General features: G+C 38.3%; 2 protein-coding genes across 7 annotated transcripts in view; both read right to left on the reverse strand.

The window, feature by feature from the left end:
- Nucleotides 1-741: 741 nt before the first annotated feature.
- LOC135786292 (uncharacterized) lies at nucleotides 742-6,381 on the reverse strand. Its single transcript, XM_065295932.2, has 3 exons — nucleotides 5,981-6,381; nucleotides 1,600-3,558; nucleotides 742-1,291 (listed from the first exon to the last, which is right to left on the reverse strand). Exons 1-3 carry the CDS (start codon nucleotides 6,216-6,218, stop codon nucleotides 954-956), a joined length of 2,535 nt encoding a protein of 844 aa, XP_065152004.2. The 5' UTR covers nucleotides 6,219-6,381; the 3' UTR covers nucleotides 742-953.
- Nucleotides 6,382-10,288: 3,907 nt separating this feature from the next.
- ctnnd1 (catenin (cadherin-associated protein), delta 1) overlaps nucleotides 10,289-26,410 on the reverse strand; it is a 34,612-nt gene continuing 18,490 nt past the window's right edge. For 4 of the 6 annotated variants that reach the window (XM_073814275.1, XM_065295562.2, XM_073814277.1 and 1 more), the window contains 13 exons: nucleotides 25,208-25,400; nucleotides 23,783-23,900; nucleotides 22,221-22,377; nucleotides 21,822-21,839; nucleotides 19,460-19,525; nucleotides 19,227-19,354; nucleotides 18,548-18,698; nucleotides 18,243-18,438; nucleotides 17,855-18,045; nucleotides 17,702-17,755; nucleotides 17,454-17,533; nucleotides 17,148-17,247; nucleotides 10,289-12,361 (listed from right to left, as the gene is read on the reverse strand). In XM_073814275.1, the coding sequence (XP_073670376.1) occupies nucleotides 17,188-17,247; nucleotides 17,454-17,533; nucleotides 17,702-17,755; nucleotides 17,855-18,045; nucleotides 18,243-18,438; nucleotides 18,548-18,698; nucleotides 19,227-19,354; nucleotides 19,460-19,525; nucleotides 21,822-21,839; nucleotides 22,221-22,377; nucleotides 23,783-23,900; nucleotides 25,208-25,400 (1,412 nt within the window). In that variant the 3' untranslated portion in view covers nucleotides 10,289-12,361; nucleotides 17,148-17,187. The remainder of the gene's footprint in view (nucleotides 12,362-17,147; nucleotides 17,248-17,453; nucleotides 17,534-17,701; nucleotides 17,756-17,854; nucleotides 18,046-18,242; nucleotides 18,439-18,547; nucleotides 18,699-19,226; nucleotides 19,355-19,459; nucleotides 19,526-21,821; nucleotides 21,840-22,220; nucleotides 22,378-23,782; nucleotides 23,901-25,207; nucleotides 25,401-26,410) is intronic. The other 2 variants (XM_065295564.2, XM_073814276.1) reach the window with 2 other exon arrangements.

The following is a 26,410-nucleotide window of genomic DNA, read 5'->3' on the forward strand; positions in this document are numbered from 1 at the left end:
AGTACTAAAACATTGCGTTATTTAAATGTATAATATAATAGTACTTATCAATTAGTGTCAAAAGGATTTATGAAAACTCACCGAAGTCATGAAGCACCGATTTAGCTTATTTTTCTTGTTTAATAATACAAGTCTTTGGCCGTCCCATTGTATTGTGGACCGTTATATTAACAGATATACCAATTATATTATTAAATTATATAATACTTTTCCGCCTCCAAAAAGCATAAGCAAAGATGGCGCATTTTTGTAGGCCAAACCGGAAGTAATTTTTTAGTTTTTTGGATGATCGCAAAAACAATCTCTGTGTTTAACAAAAGTTTATATGACACTTACACGTTTTGTCCAACAAGATAGTCCTTACAGATGAACGCAACTCCTATGAATTTTGAAGTCAAAATGGCTTTTTATATTTCTAGTAAACGCATTACACTTCAAAACATTTGATTTCATCTGTGAGGATTAACTTTTTGGACAAAACCTGTAAGTGTCAAAAATTTGGTTAAACACCGAGCTTATTTTTTGGGATCCAAATTAATGAGCTTTTTTTGCGAGGGAACCAGCGTCTCGCGCACTTCCGGGTTAGCCTAAAAAATACTTCATCCTTGCAGCACACAAATACACACAACTCAAAAAATAAGTACAAAAAAAATACTCAAAACTGTATATTTTCATCCAATTTCTTGAATTAAAAAATTCAACTCTAAATTAACAATTCTAAATTATACAATGATAGCCTGACCTAAATAATTAACCACACATCCAAAAGTATAATATGTATGAACTTTATACATATTCACATGTATATATATGAACTTTATTATTAACATATTAACTTTAACCCTCCACAAGTATAAGACAAGCAAAAAATAAACGTCAAAATGACAAAAACAATTCTTCACATCACATTGTTAGAACTTCTAAAGTGCTAAAGTCTTAAGTATTTAATTATTTCAGTCAGTCTCCTCTCCCGTGACGTCTACCTCCTCTTCTTCAGTAACACTCATTTCAACATCTTGGTCCTGTAGATTCTCAATGGGCAGGTTGTTGATCTGTCCAGCTGCAAACGGCAATAACAAAGCGTCTTTAGGATCCTCCAGAACATCTACTTCAATCACTTCTTCATCCGAGTAGTTGTCATCTTTTAATACCGAGCTGGCCACAGTGGTCTCCACTGTTGAGTGGTCTTCACTGGGTCTGTGAGAGTTTGACCTTTTAGATACCTCATCTTGAGTTCGGACACAGGGAGAATTTCTGCTTATTACTCGTGTGCTGCTCGGTGTCACGCTCTCTATGGAGATTAAACAGATACCGCTAAGTTACAAAGGCAACATGGATTTTTATTCAAATAACCAGCCTGATCTCACGAGAATTCGTACATATTGTACGAGTTGGCTACTTTGTATGAATTCGTACTAAGTTAATCATGCAAAAAAATTACCATATTATTCTTAAAAAAAAAAATACTGAAACCCTCCCACTAACCCCAACATCACTGTGGTCAAGGCAAATCGTACAAAAGTGTACGAATATGGTCGTACAAATTAATACGAACTAGCACTGAAATAACATAATAAGTTGTACGTTTAAAAATCTTACCTGAATTCGATGAATCGTCTGTAGTTCTAGCATTTGCAATGTGTACTGTACTCAAATCCTCTTCTTCCAGAAGGGTCTGTGTATCAATCATTTCAGGAGTGTATGTGTCCCCCTCCACACCAATAACACAACTTTCCCACCCACCCTTAACAGCATTTTCCATAACTATGTCATCATTCCCCCTCCGACCTTCACTTTCTTCATCCTCAATAGTTTCTTTCACCAGTTGAACCACTTTGCATCTACCTAAATTCTCATTATTCTCAAGATAATTATCATCGCATGTTTGAAAGTCTTCATCCCTGTGTCGTGTCACCTCAGATGAAATCTCATTTTCCAAATTTCCTGCTTCCATACCATCGGAATTTTTACAGACACTGGTGTACGCCGTTGTCATATTGTTTCTCTCCATTACTGTTGGTTCGTTTGTAATAGCCATGTTTTCTGTCTCTGTGGGTGACATAGCATGATTAACATCACCATCCATTAATATTATTATGTCCTCAACCTCTAAAGGGTTGACATAAAGTTTAGTGGGTTGGTCTCGAATGTTTTTTTCCATCTCATTTTTTAAACCGCATTGATTTCTTGAGTTCTTCTCAATGGCTGGCCTTTCCTTCTCTTTAACTGAACATTTCACAGTATCTGGCGTATTGCTGTGTGACATCTGTAACCTTACCTGGTTATCCAATGCATCCATCGGGTCCTTATCATTTATCAGCACAAATATCCCCATTTCGTTATCTCCCAAATGACTCTCACTAGCTCCGTCTTGTGCGTTTGATGTTAACTGCTGACCAATCGGCAGAGAACTGTCACTTGGGCAAGTCTGATGGAAAACTTGATCGGTGATACTTGGTGTCTTTTTACTTGAATTTTGCTTTGTCAATTCAAAATTGCCATTTACATCTACCTCCCCCATTTCTGTTGAGTTTTTCTTTTGAGCATTTGATTCTTGTTTGTCATCCTCTTTAAGCACATTGGCCATCTTGATTGTGTTCACTTCACAATCCCCCTGACCCAAACAAGCAGGCACGCTAGTTGATGGTTTGTCCAATTTATTCCCATCATTACATGTCTGCATGATTTTTCTCTTTTTTGGAGGTCTGCCACGACCTCGTTTTACAGTACCCATTGTGATCTGTACTTTGGATACATTATCTTCATGTTCACGTTGTTTACTGGTAGCACTCCGAGTCATACAGACTGGTAAAGAAATCTCATGTCTTCGCTTCACTCCAGCGACTGTTTTTTGGTTTGCATTAGAAGTCCTGGACATTTGGGTATCGGCTCCACGTGAGTTGGAGGTAGCCGGCTTAATGTTTTCATAGTTGGTCTCTAAATCCATCTTGGATAGCCTTGACTGAGCCTGAGACTCATTGGGTAAGCTTTGACACTTCCTGGTTGCTTTACGTCTAACCCTTTGAGTTGCTTTACGTCTTCTGGTCCTTCTCCGCTTAGGAAGCGGACGAATTATATTAGCTTGCTCCACTGGCAAGTCATTTGTTATTATATCATGTTTTTTCAAAACATCAGGGCATGACTGATCTTGTGAACTGTTAGAAAAGTCTGATTGAAGAGGTGTAATTGCAGAAGGCCATTGGGGAAGGTTTTGTTTTTCTGGGTACTGCTTGTGTTGTGATGGTCCAGATGGCTCCTGTGCAGGAACATCACTGTCATCAAGAGGGGAAAGACATCTCAGTTTGAAACCGGCGGTGGTCATATCAAAGTCTGACATTTCATCCGTTTCAGAAAGGTGGGATTTGGGGTCAGGTGTGGCTTTTGTGGTTAACAACAGGTCTTCTACAAGGGGGGCGACGGAGTCTCCCGGCACAGTTTTCAGCTTTGTATCTTTGTTTATGTGGGAAAGTGAAGCATGAAGTTCTTGTCCGGCTGACTGAGTTAAAGGCTCAAGTGTTTGGAGTCTCTCTTGTTTTTGAAAGCTGGAGTACTCAAGCTCTGAAAAAAACAAAGTAAAGTCAGGAAATGAAATCAATGCAGCCAAATGTGACTGGCAGAGCATTACTATATGCAGTTGCAAAGGAATTTAAAATGGCTGCTATCAGAGAAAAATCTTACACAACTTGATGGCGCTGGACAAGTTATGCATAACATGTAATACTTAACAGTCTGTTTAACTCTTGTGGGTTGTTGTTACTCTTTCCCTGCCAGCATTTTTTATGATTTTCACAAAAGTTTAATGCCTCCCAGAAAATGCTCTAATATATATATATATATATATATATATATATATATATATATATATATATATATATATATATATATATATATATATATATATATATATATATATATATATATATATATATATATATATATATATATATATATATATATATATACACATACATACAACATATTAAATGCTTTTTAAAAAAAAGTTTCTCTTTTTATGACCTCTCAAATATGGGTAGAGCAAAAAGCTGAGATAATTCAATTTTAGTGAAGGTCTTTTGAGCGATCCTCAAAACTTAAACGGACATACCGCTGTTTGCTCTAGGGCAGGGGTTCTCAAAGTCCGGACTCCGGTCCGGATCCGGACCCGACGGGAACTTGATCCGGACCCGCGTCCACTTCATATTACAAGTGCATTAATTTCTATGTGATTGATTAAATGTGTGCATTTGCTACTTTACAAATGCATATTAAACTTGTAAACCATTCGTTTAGTTTTTTTTTCTTTGTAGATTTAAGAGTATTCCTGGTCCGAAAATAAAACGAATTATTTAAAAATGTTCTGTGTGACGCTGTAGCCATCACACCCAGATATTATGCACAGCTACTTCATGTACTACGGCTTTTGATCAGTAAGTCCTTATCAATCTGAAATCACTGTTGGTGAGCAACACTTGTCAAACATAATCTTTATACATATTCTTTATTATCATGAAAATACCTGAAGAACAGCAATATAAATATATCCTTAAGACATTTCCTGGAGCTGCGTGTGTCTGGTTCTTTGTCTGCAGCGCATATTAAGTTTATGCCCGAGAGCGCCCCCTGGCTTTTGGATGTAGTGGCATTTCACCGTAATTCATTGAGAAGCATAGCAAGAATCATAAGCCAATTTATAGGCGCACCCCTAATTTAGGTCAGTGTCTCTGCCTACCAACCACACTTTTTTTGCCATGGTTTATGCATTTTTTTTTACTTTAAATGCAAAATACACTTATGTTTTTCCCAAACTATTTGTGTTGATTTTTTATATAAACAAATGATTTACATAAAGTTTTTCCGGACCTATGAAAATGATGAGAATTCTGATTTGGACCTTTGAATGTAAACTTTGAGAACCCCTGCTCTAGGGCATTGGTTCCCAAACTTTTTCAGCGTGCGGCCCCCCCTTGTGTACGGTGCATTCCTTTGCGGCCCCCAAAGAAAACTTGTGACAAAAAACTGTTCTAAAACTCAACATTTTAATTAAAAAAAAAAACATTAAATTATACAAAAAAGTAGTGCTTTTGGTTAGTAGCCTTATTTTTTTTTAGGTTTAATTACACAAAATTCATGATAAATTAATGTATTTCATAAAATATCATAAAACTCGGCCCTCCCTGGCACCATCTCACGGCCCCCAGTTTGAAAACCACTGCTCTAGGGCGATACTTCCGGGTTTTATAAGTTGCGGAAGTGCACCTGGTGGATAATAGCGGTAATGCGGATTGACGAGATAAATTTACTACTCTTTGTGGTTGTTCATGGCCATAAAAAGCAATTTTGTGGCTTTTTATGGCCATGAACAACATGAAAGGGTAGTAAAATATATCAGATACAAAAAATATTCAGATTTTTTCCATAAATCTGTTAATCACCCTCAGTTTTGATCAAAACTACTGAATGTTTACAAAAATTACATAATTTTAACTCTCTAATTGCCAATTTCAAAAATGATGTGACTGATTTGGAGGAAAAACACACAAAATGACCAATTTTCAATATAAAAAGTAATCGAGGACTGAATTTTTCTTAACCTTTTCCAGTCTTAGGCATGTCAAAGATTAGTAAAAACATTGGCTTTGATGCATTTTTAGTTTTTGTGCATAAAATAAATTTTTACAGCCGTTTAATTTAGTGGGGTTTTTTTTGGCCACGAACAACCCGAAAGGGTAGTAAATTTGCCCATGGTATATTGTTGAGTTTTTGAAAAATTTCAAAGCATTTTCTCAAAATATGTGTCAATATAAGATTTGTCTCCAAATATCATTCCATTTGCTGAAACACAGAGAAAGTTGTGGCCAAAAAAGACTCAAAAACCCCAAAATGGCCTCAACAACCCATAAGGGTTAATTCCTTAATCCCATGAATAACCAACAGTAATAGCAAGCACCATTCATAATGCAACCATATGTGAAGAAATTACCTCCATGTCTTTGGCGCTGAAACCTAACCGAGGTTGCCGTCTCACTAAAACCGGATTCTCTGTTTTCTTGCTCAAAGCCTTGCAAAAAACAACTGGAATGTAGAGCAGAGGACTCCGTCCCCCCTGTTTGTTCCTGAAGAGGATCAAGCTGGTTCAGCTGATGCTCATCCAGATTTCTGTCTAATGGCATCAAGGGCAGGATGTTTAATCCCATCATAAACATATCCTCCAAGAGCATTGCGATCTGTTCGTCAGATTCTTCTGCTTGGGGAGCGCCCGAAGATAAAGTTGGTAGATCCAAAAGAGCAGAAACAGAACTGTGATTTGGAGGACGGAGACACTGTTTATCTGAAGACAGATCGGTGGAGGATATAGAGGGTGAAACGGGAAGATCCGTCGGTGGGGTGAGAGTTCCGAGGCTTTGACCAAGAAGTACACCCGATGGGCAGCTCTTAAATCAAATATCAAGATAAAACAAATCACTAAACATTGAATAACATGGGGGTGCGTGATATTTACTAAAAAACTATGCTTCTTATATGACTGAATTATTTTATTAATGGACATCTCACAACCAATTACATGTCTTACCAGGGCTGAAGATCCAAACTCCTTTACTTCATCTGATTCGCTCTCCCCCTCGACGGAAACAAGGAGTCTGCTATCCCAGCAGGTTCCTCTCCTTCTCAGTTTGACCTTTATGTTGAACTGGTCTACTTTGGTCTCTTTTTGTTCAGCATTGGCATTTTTTTGCAAAGTAACATCTTCTAAAAGTTTTCGAAAGTCTTTGCCTGAAACATTTCGACTTCTTTCCATAACTCCATCACGGATTGGTTCGGTTCCTTCAACGTTCAGGAGCTTCATCTGGTTTAGTTGCAAAGTTGGACTTTTTAACTGACCATCTCTCATTTTGCATCTCTGTTTAGCATTTGTTTTATGCTGGTTTGATATCGATGCTTCGGTCGTGTCAGTAAGGGAAGGAACAGTGACATTAAGTTCTCTAGTTGGACTACATTTACCAAATGACAAATCCAACATTGGAGTTACTGGAGCACCAATATTATTTGCATTATAACAAGTACTACTCCGTCCCCCCAAAGGCAATGGCACGCTCACACTTTTCTTGACCTTCACGTTCTCTTCGGTCTGTACACCAGCGTCCTTCTGATATCTCCCAACATCTTCAAGTCTTCGTTCCACCCACACTCTTTTTTTCCCAATGAGGTTTCTAAGGCCAAGCTTGTGGGCAGCAGCCATTACATCCTCATGTTCGCTCTGACTTTCTATTTTCATCTCCCCCGTGTATACGAATCCAACTAGCTTCAGTAAGGCATGAGATCCTACAGCTTCAAGGCTTAGCAGCCGGTTCTTTCCTGCAGGTGGAGCAGGAGATGCGGATAGGACTGCGGAGAAGATGGGACTTAAAGCCGCTAACACGCAGCTGTGAGCTGGAACACAGACACCTGGAGATGTGAAGTGAAAGGAATTTTACACTTTTATAGCTTTTGGGGAAAAGATAATCACAATACAGGCACAGTAAGAGTTAGATAGCTTCTAGTTCTAGTGTCAGATGTTGTGCCCTGATGGCTGAATAGTATAGTTTGTTTTTTCTGGTCTAAGTGAACGATTATTAACTGGAAAGTGTTTAAGTGATGTACCATAAATATGATTGACTTTTTTAAATAAGACTCAGCTTTTACCTTCTGTCTGTAGAAGTGTGTCACAGAAAATGCTTCCCTGCTGCTGTTTCTGGAGTTCACCAAGTAAGAAAGATGCAAAGTCAGGCTGCTGATACTTCCACATGCTGCGAGCTTAACAAATGTAGAAACTTTTTTAAACAAAGTTAAGGCTGTTTTTTAAATTGCATTATTTTGATCCTTTCACATTATAATCAGACTTGTGAACACAGAGAAACAGTGACTAAGTTATAGTTTGACTTCAATGGCACTATTGTTGTTTATTTAATAGCAATAAAACGTACTGTCCGTGCACATGCAGAGTGATAACAAAGATTATAAACTTACTGTTTTTATCCAAAGTGCACGTGGTCACCGTTCATCCCTTGCAGCGCATTTACATCAATCTCCAAAGTCGAATAAAATTCACAAAACCCAAACACGGGAAACCTGTGAGACACGTGACACCCCGTCTCTTAAAATAAACATTTGCGTAAAAACCTCCACAAACGGCATAGAAATCATTTCATACTCAATATTCTTTTAAAATTAATTTAACTTACTTTCCTAAGCCATCCAAACACCTGAACAGATTTAATGCACTTCGATTTAAAGTTAAAATTGTTATCAAAAATGGAGGTTTAACGTAAAGGTAGCCGTTCATGTTCTCCTGGTGCTGCGCAGACCATACGGCGTATGACATCAAAGTACCGCGAGAGTGATTCGAAAGCTCTCTCACGCGGCAGTTTGCTGTAATAATGCGACAGATCTGCGCAGCGACGCATGATGTCGAATACTCCTGCAGTTAGGTGCAGATGCGCGCGTGTGTTTACGCGTTTGTATTATAAAATGCAAATGGACATGTAGTAAACATGTTTGATCACCTATTCCTCTGACAAATACTGAGAATAGCAACAGCAATTTGAAAAAGTTATAGCTTTAAGATATGAACATTTGCATATTGAATCCGTACTTCTATTTTTAAATAATTATTTACAATAAATATATATTTAAAAAATAAAAATGCGAAGTGTTTGTCACCTGGCAATATATTAAGAAAATGCCCTACAGTTGGCTTTGATTTAAATATGCACGTAGAAAAAAACAAAACCGGAATAAAGGATGAAGAAGCTGCATGAGATTCACAAGACAACCGAAAAGATGACTTTTTTGGTCGTTTTATAAAAGAAAATGTTTTGCTTGTTTGTTTGTTTTTATGTATAATTACCTTAAAAGGATAGTTCTACCAAAGTACAATTCTGTCACCATGTTGTTACAAACCTGTATACATTTCTTTGATCTTATGAACACAAAGGAAGATATTTTTAAGGAACGTTTGTAACCAAACCGTTCATGAGCCCCATTCACTTTAATAAATGGAAAAAATAATACCATGGAAGTGAATGGAGCTAACGAACAGTTTGGTTATGAACATTCCTCAAAATATCTTCCTTTGTGTTCATAAGATCAAAGAAATGTATATGGGTTCGTTACAACATGAGACAGTAAATGATGACAGAATTTTCATTTTCAGGTGAACTCTCTTTAAACAAGGCACCTGTCCTCCATTGCTCCCGGGTGCTGCATTGAAAGCTGCCAACTTCTCTCTGTGTGCGCATGCAGAGGTCACATTCCAGGTATGGGTTATCATACACCGGTCATTGGGTCACTTTCACTTCACCAATTTATGAGCCACAGCTTACTTGGTCTAGGTTGTGGCACTTAAAACCAGGGAATAAACTACACAGATCCTTTATTTTTCTGTAGTAGGTCAACTTCAAAAGTGACAGCTTACTCTCCTCCATGCACAAACTCTTGCCTTCATATTAAATCACTAGCATATCAAGGGCACAGATTAAGTTTAAACATTGGGGGGCTGACAGTTCCCAGACAGAACTAACCCTAGTCCCAGACTAAAATGTTTGAGCTGCCATCATTTTAAAACACCTTGGAATTAAATATCTTAACATATATCAGTGCCATTATTTTGTCTCACACTAGTATTGTTTTTGTAAGATATGTTTGTATAAACTACTTAAATGTCTCTAATATATCTAACTAAGACCTAATAATGGATTAATTTAAATCCTGTCTGGGAATCTGCCCTGGGGTGTTTAAAGGCGGGGTGCATGATTTTGGAAAAGGGAATCGTGCTGAGTACCAAAACACACTTGTAGCCAATCAGCAGTAAGGGCGTGTCTACTAACTGACATCGTTGCCTGGGTTGCGTATGTGTGGGGCGGGTCTATCCAAACAAGGTCCAGATTCTATTGGGGTAGGGGCGTGTTTGTTTAGGTGATTTCAAATATCAACATGGGCTTTAAGAGATCATGCACCCCACCTTTAAGTGTCAGTTGTATGTTTTTTATTGTTTAGGCCTAAATACTGGGGAGAGGGTATTTTCTCCATCCTATTTTGTACAATATCTGTACACAGTGAAAGGCACACACATATTTCTTTAAATTGTTTAGCTATAATATTTAATACAGTATATCCACCACATTTCCCAGGAGGTAGGTTGAAAATTGATTGCAGAAGGATTTATCGATTTAAATTTTAAAAAGCTCTACAAATTAAAAACCAGGTGGATGAATATAAAAATATAAAAACTGTAAAAAAAATTCACTATCAGAACCTTGAAAAAAATCACTTTTATTTAAAAAATGTATTGCTAAGTTACACGTTCAATTCATGAGAGAAAGGTGCAATGTTGAAGACCAAAGGTATAGTGTTGAAATAGGAGATAATGAGTTATTTCCATTTTTTAGTGTTGCAGAAAACAAGCATGTCAACTGACAGCACGACACAGAGATTTTTTCCTTTTGTCTTTAATTAAAAGATATAAACCGTAAATGCATTTATTTAAAAAATAAAACTGATTGCATATGCATTCACCCACAACAACCCCAGAAAAACAAACAAAATCAGCCCCAATCATAAAATATAGAAAAGGAAAAGCAAAGACAAAACCAAGAAGAAAAAAAATAATTAAAATTAACAAATATTCTCTGGTATATATAGTTAAATGTGCTTTTATCATCTTTTCTTATCAAGCTAGAATCAAAATCTGTACTCGATGCGATGCATTTGTAATTAAAAGACTCCGTTATCTGCGTCCCTCGACACTGAGCGATCTATTGGTTACTCATATGTATGAACAAACAGGACTCCAACTTCCCAACTCGCATCCACTTAGTCAGCCGAGTTTCCTTTACTAATTGTAGTGTTGTGAAGTATTAAAATTGGCAAATGGGGGATTAAAAATGCATTGGGTAAACCAATAAATTCTTAAAAAAATAAAAAAGACCCCTAGTGCTAGAGTTTCCATTCAGTAAATATCTACAGCAGACTTACTGTGCATTTTAAATATGCAGTCTATGGAACAAGCACTTTACTTATGGTTTGCAGAAGAAAAACAATGCATATACATCTTAAATGTACACTCATTCATTCTCTACACAGACAGGCACTAGATCCAAGAGGCAGAGGGGGGAACTCTTGGAACCCTATAAACGAAAACATTCGCACGACACACAACCTCTTATGACCATTCAACAAGCGAGGCACTCCAAATATGCAGAGTGGATTTGTGAGACACGGTCATATTTACACATTCATTTATATTCAAAGCAATCTAGGTCCACCAGCAGGGCCTCAATTCACAAAGTTTGGAAAAGTAGCGGTACTGATCTAAGATCAGGGCTAAAATTTGACTCCTCAGTCCAGCTCATTCAATCGTGTATTCAGGGGAAAGGACTTACATAAATTACATAACTCTTGAAAAATTTGCATATGGTCCTTGGTTACCACTCAGTGTACACTAAATCTACTCAGTGCCAGTTACAAACCCAATGGAAAAAATTGATCCCAAACGGTTCTCCCACTTTGGAATGCTTTGCGAATTTGCCACCAGATCTACTACCTGCTTTAAGGAACAACAGATAGGGAGGATCTTGAACCACATGGCTGTGTCCTAAAGATCACGACTGTCCTCCGCAACCACTAAAGAACGCTACAGGTTTAAAATCTCCCAATTTAATGATCCCTCTGCCTCTATTAACACTTTCAACAACAACCTCTCCCTAGAGACAGCACACTTTACAAAAAACGCACACATGGACAACCTAAGGAAATTCGAAATGAATATCGAGTGGTCACCTAGTGCTTTTGGAAAACGGTGACCAAAAAATTAAGCCTTATGACCGTCACAATGCGTCGATGAGTCAAACCTAGACTTTCTATGTACAATAATTTCTGCAGGTCGGATGTGACGATGACGCAATTTCGCATCTTATCACCGCAAACCCAAAAAAGCAATATGAAGCAAAAAGAACGGCGTTCTACACTAGTGTTCTAATAGATGCATAAGCAATCCAGAAATAAAGGTCAATGGTTTAAAAGCCGAGTGTGTGACGATAAAGTTTTAGTCCCTAGTGTTTCTCCTAGTCCATAATTTCACAGAAAAGTAGTATGGACCCAATTCAAGAAAGGAATTCTGTAGTGTCCATTGTAAGTAGTGGCTGTTCTCAATCACATTAATCTGAAGAGTAAGAGAAGAGTGGCAACATCAGAATGTTGTAAATTGCAGAAGGGTCATCATTGCAATTAGTGGCTATGGTCCCATAAGTGATGAGATCAGAGGCTCAGCAGGGACAGTAGGCAGGAGTGGAAAACTCACGGCGGGTGATGCACACTATCAGATTTTCTGCGGGGAGAGAAAAGTAAGGATCAAGTATTAGTGTATTCTCACATACAGTTAAAAACAATCAGAAATGATTCATGGGTTCATCATGGATCTGCAATGAGCATTTGTGCACAGAACAAAATGCCTGTTTTGCTGACATTTATCCACGTGTCACTCATGTGACCAAAATGGACACATGGGGTGAGGAAAGCAGTGTTGGGGAGTAAATAACACCATCTCAACTATTGACAATTTTAATACTGTTATTTAAAATTTTTCCAATAATATGGAAGCGGTTTCCCAGACATGCCTTTGTGAAGTACGTTTGTAAAAAAACTATTTAAATATCCTAACATAACTAACGGCTAGTCTTGGATTAATCCAAACCCTGTCTGGGAAACTACCCCATAGTGTGATAAAACACTCGGTTTAATAAATAAATAAAAACCTTGCTTTACAACACAACCAGATATAATGTGGCAATGATGTGCTCCTAAAAATGTTCTCTATTTATTTTATATGACGTCATTACACTGACATTTCTCTGTAAACTTTTCAGATTTACGTGATATGAGAGTTAACAAAAAGTGATTAACAATCTTAATTAGGGATGCACGGATACCACTTTTTTGGAATACGAGTACGAGTACGAGTTCAGTACTTGCCGATACGGAGTACTTAATAAAAAAACAATTTAAATTTACAGGTAACAGCTTTAGTCATATAATTTAACAAAAAAACAAAGGACTAGTTTTCCAGTTTGTTGTAAACTCTGCCTCTTTGGACAACACAAGAGGTATTAACCCCTTACACGCCGCTCAAACATAGACATTTCTCAGACCGTGGTATCGATTCCAGGTATCAGGGGACTTTTAACGAGTACGAGTACTTTAGAAAACGTGGTATCGAGGCCGATACCCGATACCAGTATCGGTGCATCCCTAATCTTAATTTTATTTTTTTAGTGATCTGCCTGGGTGGGATATAACACTGGCTTAACCATAGGGCCCTGGTTAAATGACTAGTCCATTTTCTTAAAAAAAAAAAAAAAAATCCAGATAATTTACTCACCACCATGTCATCCAAAATGTTGATGTCTTTCTTTGTCCAGTCGAGAAGAAATTATGTTTTTTGAGGAAACATTCCAGGATTTTTCTCATTTTAATGGACTTTAATGGACCCCAACACTTAACAATTAACTCCAAACATAACAGTTTCAAAGGACTCTAAACGATCCCAAACGAGGCATAAGGGTCTTATCTAGCGAAACGATTGTCATTTTTGACAAGAAAAATAAAATATGCACTTTTAAACCACAACTTCTCATCTATCTCCGGTCCTGTGATGCGCCAGCACGCCTCACGCAATACGTCATCACGTCAAGAGGTCACAGTTGACGAATGTGAAACTACGCCCTCAGTGTTTACAAGTGTGGAGAAAGAGGACCGTTCCGACGTTTTGTATGTCAAATGATACTAATTAATGTCTCTGTGTCAGTTCATTGTTTAAAATGGTCCGCAAATGTGGGTTCCATATATGTAACACGTGACCTTTCTACGTCACTACGCAATTACGTGAGGTCGCGCTGGCGCTTTCAGGACAGGAGATAGACGAGAAGTTGTGGTTTAAAAGTGCATATTTTTTATTTCTTGTCAAAAATGACAATCGTTTCGCTAGATAAGACCCCTTATGCCTCGTTTGGGATCGTTTAGAGTCCTTTGAAACTCCATTGAGTTAAGTGTTAAGTGTTGGTTTCCACTAAAGTCCATTAAAATTTAAAAAATCCTGGAATGTTTTCCTCAAAAAACAATTTCTTATTGACTGAACAAAGAAAGACATCACATTTTGGACGACATGGTGGTGAGTAAATTATCTGGATTTTTTTTAAGAAAATGGGCTAATCCTTTAAACACGGACGGAATTCACAGAATTAAAGCATAAAAATGGAATTTAAATGGAACGTGGAATGTTACGGAATTCGGCAAAATTAGCATTCAGTCATTTTAAAAACCTATTTTAAAACTCATTTTCAAATGCTAGTTTTTATAGTTTCATTATTCAGCAAATGACACAAATGTGTGAAAATTTTTCCTTTTGTGTAATGTTGGGTCTCATGTAATTTAAAATGAAGGCGTTTTTACCGAACCGACCTGAGAAGACCCGAACTCTCTTGCGTGTGCATCAATGTCCTTTTCAAACCTCTCCTCTGTTTGCCAAGAGCGCTTGCGACATTGTGTGGCTGGTGGAAGGTTAATTTTCGTTGGGACAGACATGTCAGTCAATTTTAAATGTACATTTTAGCAATTACTTTGGTGTCGTCGTGAGATAACAAAGTAAAACAAATGGAGCAGCTCGCCAAATTTCGGAGAGTTTCTTTCTGTCTTACTGCTGCGTGTGGGTCTGCAGAATGCACACGTCAGTGTCGTTTACATTCGGGTCCAGTTGGGTTAAAAAAAATTGCCACTAGTTCGGGTCGGACTCGGGTCTAATTTTCTCGGGTTTGTTTCGGGTTGGTAAACAACTGGATGTTTATCAGAATATTGAAACAAGGCAGTCTTAAAGTGGTCTTGTATGGGTTGAAATCAGACTGAAAATTATTAAATACATGCACATGTATCTGTGAACTTGATGCAAGATACAAATGTATTTTACGATCGATGAGCAAATGTCTTGAGATTTAAATAAGTAAAAATTTAGATAATTTTGGATCAGATTACACTCCTGCGTTTATTAGGGCTGGGCAAAAAAAAAATTCGTGGTCGAATCAAAATCGATTCTCAAAGGCCACAAATCGATTTTTTTATTTATTTATTTATGCAAACATTGAACGGAAGATTAAAGTTAATCTAATAACTAGTCTTCTCCACTAGATGTAACCTTTTTTTGCCTTGCGCGATGTTACCAAGGAGCGAGAGGCTAGCCTGTCATTCATTCATTCATTCAGTGCCTAAAATAGTGGTTTTAGGTGCTTCATCGATGTTGATTTCACCTTCACATAAAAAGTCAGAGGTATGGAAGCATTTTAGATTTCGCAAGCAAGACGATGACGAGTGTTGTGGCTTTTAATTTCTTTTTATTAATTACCCACTTTTAAACTGCTGTTCACCGTTCTTTTTTATAAATATAGTATTTGTATTAAATCTATATTCATTGAGTTGAATCGAATTGGAATTTCAAACCGAGAATCGAATCGATAGCTTGTGAATCGAATCGATCCGGAACATCTGAATCGATACCCAGCCCTAGCGTTTAGCCCGTTCTGTTCATTAGAATTTTGACATTCATTTTGCAGTTTAAGCATTTTATGAGCCAAATACAAACAACTAATAATGAATGAACCAAGTAAATGTCTTTTTTTGTGTGCGAAATTCATTATTGATGTGAATGTTCATATTCAGAGATATATTTGTGAATTCAGTGGTTATATTTTGTATCATATCACAATTTTTGCATGCAATAAAGAGGATGTGCATTCATTCTGTTTTGTTCATATGGATTTTGACACTTTAGTTGTGTGGTTTGCATTGGATCCACCAAGAAAAGCAGTACTGTCATTTATTCAAAATCTCAAGACATTTGTTTGTGGATAGTAAAATACATTTGTAACGTGCATTATGTTCACAGATAAATGTGCATGTATTCGTTATTTTCAGTCTAATTTCAACACATAGTCTTGGGTCTTCGTGACAATAGCCTGCTGCTTTGTGTCAGAAATGTTCATTACAAACTAAAAATGAAAATCACTCACTACTCTTAACTGAACACCTTTTGCAGATGTACATTTAATTCATACAACGAGGACTGTGCAGTGTTTTATTAATATTTAATGCTACGTTTATGTTAAATCATCGATCGTTAACAGAATTTCAAAACTTATATATTTACATTTAATATAAATGCCTAAAAAGATGAGTATAGTCTCATGAATAAAAGAAAAAATCTAAACATTTGGTTTATTGTGAGTAGCATGGATATAGTATATTGCAGTTACCGCAAAATACATTGACCTAAATTTGGGCTCTAACCTTACTTTTTGCACTGGTGTGCTTTTTTCTTAGGTGCACCAGCACAAAAGTTAGTTGCACCCAAATTTTTGACCGCATTACATTTAACACAACAGTTTTACAAAAATCTTTAAGAATTATGCTCAAGCTCAGAATCGATTACCAATGTGGTATCTGGACCAGGGCTTGACATAACTTTGGGAGGTTGATGGCTCCGTGTCAAAGCATTGGTTATGATTTCTTAACGAAAAGTTGTCAATCGGCCTTTTCAGCTTTCTTATTATTCGCGGCTACATCCACGGTTTATCTGATAGGCCAAGGCTACTCACCTCCCTTTGTCTGACTGCAGCGCACATGCATTTCGAAAGTACACACAAAAATATCTGGACCAAGGCCAATCAGAGGCAGGGGTCTGCTCTTCACTATTTCTGATTGGTTTAGACCATGACATGGGCCTAATGTGTGTCTGTTGTTGAAACACAGAGAGAGACTTTTTCCCGAATGGCTGGTCGCACGGATGAAAACACATGTGGGACCAAATGTGTCGCACTACACACTACATACTGTAAAAAGCGCTGTTTAACTTTAAAAATGGGTTAAAACTCAACTACAGTTTGAAAACTTCATATCAGGATTCACAGTTCAGTGGCTTCCCCAACACTGGTAGCGATACAAACATGTGTACCCACATACGCAGAAGAGCAAAACAACAAAAATACCATTAATGAGGGTTAGAACCACAAAGACCAGCACACATACACTTATATACACACGAAGCCCATGCAGAAGGTGGACACACATACCATGCGTGCTCATGCACTGAGTGGGGGGAGGGGGAGTGGCCTAACCATCATAAGTGTCCAACAGAGGCATAGAGCCCCGCCTCTCCCCATACATTCCTCCCTGAGAGTGAAAGAAAGAGAGATCCACAGAGTAAGTGAAAGTGAAAAGCCATTAAACAGTAGGTGAGTAATAAAAAGAAAGGAGTTGGTGTTAGTTAAGTCTGTCAGTAAGTGTAGTGTGCTGAACCGCTAGGAGGAAGTGAGAACAAATTGTTGGTCATGTGTGAACGTGCAAAGGGCGGATGTTCTCTCGAACGTCTGCATCACCTGAGGTGCATCTCGGTCTCGGTCCAAAGTGTCGTCTAAAGTGTTCCTCCGTCCTCTCTGGTCTATCGTAGAATAAGCATCTGGTATCACAGACACAACACAATTCAACTCTCCACTGATCACACATTTTAAATTAGCACAGTGGTTTATGCCCGAAATAGCACAACGGTGCAAAAAAAATGTGCATCAAATGCACGAGGCTAAAAGCATAACCATATTTAAATAAATGCATCTACAGGGTGTTTTACCTGGTCCCATGTCGTTCATAGGAATCATATCTCGATCTCTGTCCTGTTTGCCTCCTAACAAACAAATCCAAATTAAGTCGGTTTACTGTATGTTCAAAACACCTAATAAACAGTTCTGTTTGTTGTGTAAACATTTATAGGGTGCGTCCTCACCCCTGTCTATTAGTGGCAGGGTGCTGTCCTCGTATCCCCCGTTGCTGCGCGTGTTGTTGGGAGGGTTGAGGTTAACCATGAAGTCTGTTTTCTTCCAGCCGTCTTTCTCCAGTGTGCGGCGAAGCTCTTTAAAGCCCCAAACGATCTGCAAGACCAGCCCAGCGCCACGTACTTCCCTATCCGAGCGGTTGCTATAGGAGGAGAACATGGGTGGTTATGATACATACTAAGCATAAAATTAATATATGGGAGTTAAATAGCAGGCAGTATTGATAATAAATGATGTATTGAACTGCACATATTGCACCATACTAAACAGATCTTTAAACAGTAGATCATCACAGTCCCACAATAGGAATGCCGGAAAAAATCTGAGATAGAGACATACCTGTCTTTGTTAATAAGCACAAGTCTCTCGATGCCCTGGGAGCTGCGCAGTGTTTTGGCAGCATCTACGCTGGACCCGATCACCTCCACCATAGTGCTGAGAACAGATACTATGGTTTCCTCCGAGAGCGCGCGAGCGGGTTGACTCTGACCACCACCAGGAAGATTAGCCACCAGGTTAGGCACTGCATGTTTCCCTACGCATGGAAAAATAGGGAATTAAACACAGTAGCAAGTATACGATCATAAATTAAAACAATTTAAATGTATTTATTAATGCAAGATTAAGTACTGCCGTGTACACACCTAGCAGCTCACGATTGCGAGCGTCAATGGCCAGGTTCCTTAGAGCTCCAGACATCGCCCTGACCACTCGATCGTTCCCATGAGACAACAGCTCCGTCATCATTGGCAGACCGTGCTCCTGTCTCATCGTTGCTCGGATGTACCGCCCATACTGAAAGAAAAAAATTAATAAAATGGAGAAATTGATTATAGTTTGTCAAACTACTTTTGCAGCGATTTTTGTGTGAGCATATCAGTGAACACCCCTGACCACTCGGTGAGTTTCACGTCTTTGTAAACAAAAGTTTAATGCATTTTAGAAAGGATTGTTCCTGTGCACCAATAAAGCCATTATAGAGGTGGGAGGTGAAACACACACATGCGAAAATTTTCGGGACAGCATCATATCTCCAAATCTCAGTCAAAACCATTCTATTTCATCATAAACAATCTGAAAACAGGGCTTTAAGTGTAAAATACCGAACTTGTCCTTTAAAGGGCAAGGCCTGAAAGCATGTGAAATGATAAACTTGTGACTATGCAGCACTGGCTTGATCGGGTGCGTAAAATATTTTTAACACATTATTTTCCTCCTTAACTAATGAATCTAATTAACGCATTAAATGAAGAGCCCTAATGAGTATGCAAACGACCAACCACAATAATTCAACATTCACAAAATGTTTGCACGTATACTCACGCTCCAGCGGCCTGCGCAAAGATTCTGCACGGCTCCAGCAGCTGCTTCTAGAACCGATGGGTTCTTGCTCTCTTTTAGGAGTGAAGTGTACACGCGCACCACTTCTGGCTGGAACAGCAACTCAAAACCTTAAGAAACACACAACACAGTTACATTGTTACACAACTAACCCAAATGCTGAGAAAATCAACGATCAGCATACCAATGCAGAGCCAATAGGAAGTCTAATGTACCTTTGGCTGGTGTGGTTCTCTTTGGAATGTCAATCGTATCTGAGGTCCCGTCGTCCTCTTTCTTGCCTGAACACATTAGAGGAAATAAGGAGCAAGTGAAATAGAGAGAAAGTGATAGAGGGACCAATTAAACAGTGATTTAATAGGATTGAAGCTGTTAGATTTGAAAACAGACGTCTGAATAAAACATCCTTTGCACTTTGGACTACAAGATGGTGATTGCTTACATCTCATTTAAAGCATTTTAATAGTGCTTGTTAAGAATTACTAGATAAAAGTCTTTGGACAAAGAAGGTTTTCTTCAGACACAATCGAGACAGAGGCCACATTTATTCCACATGAAGAGTATCCCTGCAGTATGGACGACCTCTTACATAAATATATGACAACACAATAGGAACAAAGTGCAACTAGTTGGTGACACTGTCTATAAATAGGTCTGTGAGGTTACAAGTTTAAATGGGGAAGTGTAAAGTGAAGTGTGTATCTATATGAAGTGAGGTGCTCTGGTGCTCTCTGCTGGTTATATCAAGAAAATCATCAGGATCGCTTTTAAGGGCCACAGTCACAGGGACAAGAAAAATAAATTAAATCAGATTTTAATTATTTCATATTAAATTGATCCTAGAATTAAGCTAATTTGTAGTTTTCAATCCATGTTTGAATAAATATTAAAACAGATTGGAAACCAATTTTGAAAAATAAAGAGACATTAAATTGATAATAAAATTTTTATAATTTACTTAACCTATAGTTTTTCCAAACCTCTATCAATTTCTTTGTTCTGCTGAATAAAAAGAAAGATATTTTGAAGAATGTTTGTAACAAGCAGATCTGGGGCACCATTGACTTCCATAGTTGGAAAAAAGTAATACTATGAAAGTGAATGGTGCCCCAGATGTGTCTTTAAAAAAAAAAAAATCATTATTGGTGTTCAGCAGAACAAAGACTTTTTATACAGGTTTGGAACAACGTGAGGGGAAGTAACGCAAGTTTGGTGAACTATCCCTTAAAGCTTAACCATGTAGAAAAGGCTGTGTTCCACATCAAGCTGTCCGACCAAGATTGTTTCTATTAAAGTTTTAGGATAAGATGTTGCAGGGTGGCATACACAAGTCTCTTTTGGCGCTTTTCCATCGAAATGTTGCCACACGGTTTGGATCGGGTCGGCTTAATGTTGGGGGCTTTTCCATTGGGTGCAGTACGAAGTACCCTTTAATTTTTTTAGTACCACCTCAGTTGGGGTTCCAACCGACCCGAGCTGATACAAAAACATGACGCGAAACACTGTAGATCACTGATTGGTCCGAGAAAATTGTCACTACCAGCATCATCGCTACAATGTAAAAGATTAGCTTTACCTTCGTGCTAGCTTGCGCCATTTCAAGTAAACCTGTTGTCATCTGTGCTCGCTATAAGTTTCCAAACTCCCTTTTAGCGATGAAAAACATCCACAGCTTGAGAATCAGGAACACCATAACAGTTTTTTCCAGACTTGCAGTTTGTGGCATCACATTCGCGACGTGCACGTCCGCACGTATGCAACTTAAATGAGGCTCAGCGGAGCGCATCGACTGACACCACGGGTGTTTGTACAGAAGCTATCACGTGAGACAGAGGTAGTGATAAACGCAATGTGCAAACATCTGTTTGTGGTGGTCATTTTTACTTTTGTGGCGGCATGAGAAATAAATTAAGGTTAGTGGGATGTATAGCATTCCAACAACGGTTGTATGATGTCACAGCAGTAGGCAGCGCAAATATTACAACATGCTTATAATCCCTCCCACTCTGAAGTATTACTTAACTTGATGGAAAGCTAACCAAGCCAAAGTGAGGTGACCCGAGCCAACCCAACCTAATCGTGGGGTACTATGCAATGGAAAAGCGCCATATGACATTGTGGTCCCAATGCATTCTGGGACTGCCTCACACAATGGTACCTTAGAACTTGGAAAGCAGCATTACTTCACTGTCACTATTTGGAATGGTTCGCAATTCCCTCAAATAAAATCTAGGCAGGCAGCTCACTAGGTTTTTAAACAAAGTTATAGCTTTCAGTGTCCAGTGACATAATCTGATACATGTTACTGCTACAACATCTATTTCCGATCAATAGAAACCTTGTTTGTGTGACTGGTGCCCTTATCTGCCTCCTTAAGTAGTGCAGCTCATAAATGAATGTGAAACGGGATGGGAAATACATTATTGTCCCCTAAAACGTCATACAAATTTCCCATTTCAGATCCACTTTCTGAACTTCCTCCTATAACATTGTTAACAGTGGACGACAATGATATGATTTTCATGAAGGCAAGCAAAGCTCTATAAAAAAACCAAGAAAGAGAGAAAAAAAACATACCTTTGGAAAACCACTCGTCTGTTATGGGATAAAAAGCGAGAAAAGCAGAAAAAAGCAGATGAGAAATGCAGAAGAAAGGACAGGACCAATTTTGGCATTTCAAAACAAAAAATGATCGCAATAGTGCCCCAGCCACCACAAAATTATCAGGCAACAATCCCACAAAGCATACGCACATGTGTGAAAACCATGCATGTCCCATATCAATGTCTAAACAACATGATCTGGCACGTATCAAACCCGCAGGCTAAACCCAATAAAGTGCATGTGCTATGATTTAAAGGCACAAAAACAAACATGGCCTCTAAGCTTTGTTTACACACCACAAAGATAAGTTCATTTTAATTGGTTTCTCCCCACAGCCAGTGCCTGAGTACAACAACTGAGTCAGAGACGCACCTTTGCCCTTTTTGGAACTGAAGCAGCCGCCTTTTTGGGTAGCAGGGGCGGGGCCTTGGTTGACGGGCATCGTTTCCTGGTAGCGTTCGCAGCCTGGGATCTCCCGATGCACTTGGTAGGACAGATTTCTCAGCAGACAAACACTGTTCTCTATCAGCTAAAAAACATCAACACTTGCTTATAAATGGCAGTAGGCCAATTTATTGACATTTATTTGAAACATGGATTACTAAATATAATAATTAGATGAAGATACTATAACGCATGTTTTACATTTTTTTTTATACATTTTATTACTTTTTTATTTATACAAATGTCATGTAAATATTTCTGTAGAGCTTAAAAAGATATATTTATGAATATATGCACAATAAATGAGAAGCTCAGACGCAAAAGCAGCTAAACCAGGGGTCTCCAACCTTTTTATGAACAAGGGCTACACCACAATGAATAAAACAGGAGGGCTACTTTTAATTTATACTTGTTAATTTTATTTTATTTGTTAAAATGTTTTTTTAATGTTTAAAATGTTAACATGCATAAAAGATGCCAAGCTAATTTAAAAAAAATGTGAAAAATAAATATTACAATTGAGACTTTTTTGGGGGGGTACCTCAAAGACTGTGTGGCAACCTGGTGGGCACTATGTACTTTTCAAGTACTTTTACTTAAAAAAAAATTGCTTAATCCCAGCCACAGGAAATACCTGTTTGTTGGCACAATCCAATAAAAATGCTAATTTAAAAAACATGTTGAACGCACTTATGGACCATTCACACTACAAGGGACTTGTGAAGCATGGTAATCTCATTAATTCGACAGTGACCCGAATGGGAGGTGTCCGATCGGATGACAAAGTTTAACTATGCAAATAATGAGCGAATTTCGGGAGCGACTAATAATAAGAGTTCACATCATCCGACTTTCATCTGTTACTGGATTGGACGTTAGTCATTTGTTTATGACAACCAGTTTTAGAAACACCTCCTTGTGGTCTCTTTGAAAGAGACGAGCGACACACAGCGACAGTCACTTGAATGTTTTGCATCTGAGCAGTTCAAATTTACTTTCACCCATTTTCTATGCGTCTCTTATTTACTACAACTACATGCGTTTTATTGGCCAATCGACCACACTGCTTTCACAATATTGGCACGGGTCATAAACAAAATCAATATCGGTTGACCACTAATTAAAATGGTAAGAGAAACATGAAGTAACACTGGCAAATATCTGTAAAAATGAAACAAATGGGGTGCACCTGCTTGGTTATTGAATTCCTAGTCAGCATATAATGATCCACTGATATAATTTATTTCAATGAGGTCTGGTAAAAGGAACCGGTTCTAAATATTTGTTTCCCATTCCCGATTCTAACAGTGAACTAAATATGATTTATATCTTTATGACTGCATAATGGATGTTTCCAGACAATACTTTGTTCCCAATTCGCTCTTATCATAAATTCTCTATTATTGCATTTCCTCTTTGAAGGACGGCCGTGTACTCAAAACAGCTCGAAAGATTTCACAATAACACGGTTGTGTGCTCCAAGCACTTACCTTGTTATCCACATCTTTACAGTTGATCTGCGATTGGACGATATACATGAGAGAATCGACCAATCCGAAGCACTCCCTCAGCTTCCTCCTGGCCTCGCTACGCTCCGAGCTCACATTCCTGAGAAAGAAACGTCATGCGACTAATTAGGACGCTGCATATCAATGGTTGCCAAACATTAAACGGGCAAAGAAAGTTTTAGCCTCGGGTCATTGGCTAAAACACGCAACGGAGCGCTGTACAGTTGGCATCTGGAAAACAGCGAAGGGCGCGCTTGCTGAGAAAGTTAGGGTTAAAAGGCAGGGACACTGTTAGTTCCATTTAAATGTAATCATGGTGTAAAATCAGCCCTCTCGCTGAATAGAGTGCTTTCTAAAAGCCTAATAGGCGAGTGGGAGATGTGAGGGACAGTTTTGAAAGGGAAGCACTCATGGGAAATAAGTGGATTCAAAGATCGCATTTCTCTCTTTTGTCCAAACTTTGTCCTGCTTTATTCGGTCTCAAAGGTTCTTGGTCTCACACACACATACACATACAAGCATTTCCTTCGCACTTCCCTCTTTTATTCAACACAAAAATGTAGTTTCCTTACACCCACACATACAGAGTCTTTCTTGACAGGAATTCTTTAGCAGTACTAAGGAACAACTCACCCAAATATGAATATTTTTCAAAACATGGCGTCACATCAACATTAAATTTGGTCTCCTGACTAGCTAATTTAATTTACGGAGCAAATCTATATGTTTCTATGGAAATGCAATGTATTAATCTCTAAATCTATCTTGTTTTCTTTCACAAATGTATGGTTTCACTCCTGAAAACATTTATTTACCCACTGGATTCATGTTTGGTGCTTTTCCATTGTATAGTACCCCATGCTTTGGTTTGGGTCGGGTCAGCTCACCTCCGTGGGGTAACATTTCAATGGAAAAGGCCATTAGATTACTCCAAGGAGAACCACACCAGCTAAAGATGAATGTGTGTGCTTTATCTAAAATTATGTACGCATGTTCAACTAAGGGACAGAATGCATATGCATCCGGGATGGGTGGGAGAGTAAATTTTGCAACATGTAAACACTGGTCCAGAAGCACTTCATATTTCAGTTTTTAAAACTACATAAACGTTGGGATAAAATACAACCAACAGAATAAATAGAACTGAATCAAAAAGATATATGTGTAATAAAGAAAACGGTTATAAACTGAAACAGGAAGTGTTTCTGGACCAGTGCTATTTACATCTTGCAAAATGGTCTATTTGGGTGAAATCCTATTTATTTTAATGTATTTCCCCATCTGAACCCTTCGTAATCCTAATCCTTTTTCCCACCCTCTCTCTACATCTATGCTCATGAATTGCTTAAGCAAACCATGAGCCATGCAAAAGGTCATAAGTTTGATAAAACACAAATATAAATGTACCTTAAACAGCCAGTGGTATTGGTGAGCGCAGTCTCCCACTCCAGGTGTCTGGGTTTGCAGCTCTCCTCACCCCCCTCATTCCCTCTTTCCCAGCCCGAATGCGGAACCATGACCTCGCTGGTCAGAGCGTTCAGCGCGTGGTCAACGATCTCCATTTTCACCGAGTCGTGAGAGGAGAGGTTCCACAGCGTGCCTGACAGAGAGGATACCAGTTAACAAATGCAAGTCGGATAGGGATGCACAGAAAGGAAAATTCTTGGCCGAAGCGGAATAAAATGAAAAACTACGCTGAAGGCCGAACAAACAATTTTTTTTTTTTCAATTTTCTAAGCATTGCACAAGGTACATTTTCAGAATGTCAATTTTATGAAATTTATTTTACAATAAAAAAAATTTCAGCAGTCATTATAGGGCCTTTTTACATCCAATTACTTCTCTGATCAGATAGCTATAGAACGACTTGTTAAAACTGTTCCATTTACATTCAACCACATACACGAGTCTTGGATAAACGGATATCAATCCGATATTCTATTCCTGTGCGAAATGCAAATAACCTATTCATTACTCTGCCTTAAAAAACTTGCAACAACGCTTATATAGCACTGTATGTTGAGCATGCGTGCACAGTCAAGCACGAGCACAGGAAAATATGGAGACGGAGGCAAGATTGACAAAAGACGACAAAGCATTCAACAAAGCGGTCTAACAGAAAGCTCATTGTTAATAAACGTTTTATTTCTAATTTAATACAAGCTTGTTTGTTATTGTAGGACTGGTAGTACTGGTTTTAGGAAATTTTTATTGCATAATGCTGCCGCTTTTAGTTGTTCTATGACATGAGATGAAAAGCTTTACAGGATTCCCACACCTTAGTTAACTTCAAATTCAAGGACCTTTCAAGGACTTTCCAGGTCCAATACCCTCAAATTCAAGGACTAAATGTGGGGACACATTTCAAGTGAGAGTAAGGTTACATCGTGTTACCTTTGAAAATACATTGTAACAGTTCCCTTTTGAGTGACACTTTGGGGACGCTTCCAGGGGTAAGTGCGTCTGAATATGTATATCAAATTCAACCAATGGTGAGGCTTAACGACAAAGAGAGGGTGACACGGGAGCCAGGAAGTATATCGCTATCTGAAATATTGCCAAAGAGGGCATTACAGGGATGCAGGAAGTATGGCAAGGGAGACGCAGTGT

The sequence above is a fragment of the Paramisgurnus dabryanus genome, chromosome 4 (assembly GCF_030506205.2).
Source record: "Paramisgurnus dabryanus chromosome 4, PD_genome_1.1, whole genome shotgun sequence".
Classification (NCBI taxonomy): Eukaryota; Metazoa; Chordata; class Actinopteri; order Cypriniformes; family Cobitidae; genus Paramisgurnus; species Paramisgurnus dabryanus.

What these genes read in the sequence shown, in the direction of transcription:
- LOC135786292 (XM_065295932.2), bottom strand. Translation starts at nt 6,218, where the DNA reads ATGCTCTTGGAGGATATGTTTATGATGGGATTAAACATCCTGCCCTTG. An exon ending in TCAGCGCCAAAGACATGGAG is followed by an intron (nt 3,559 to 5,980) that starts GTAATTTCTTCA and finishes TGTTTTTTTCAG; the next exon opens with AGCTTGAGTACTCCAGCTTT. An exon ending in AGACGATTCATCGAATTCAG is followed by an intron (nt 1,292 to 1,599) that starts GTAAGATTTTTA and finishes TAATCTCCATAG; the next exon opens with AGAGCGTGACACCGAGCAGC.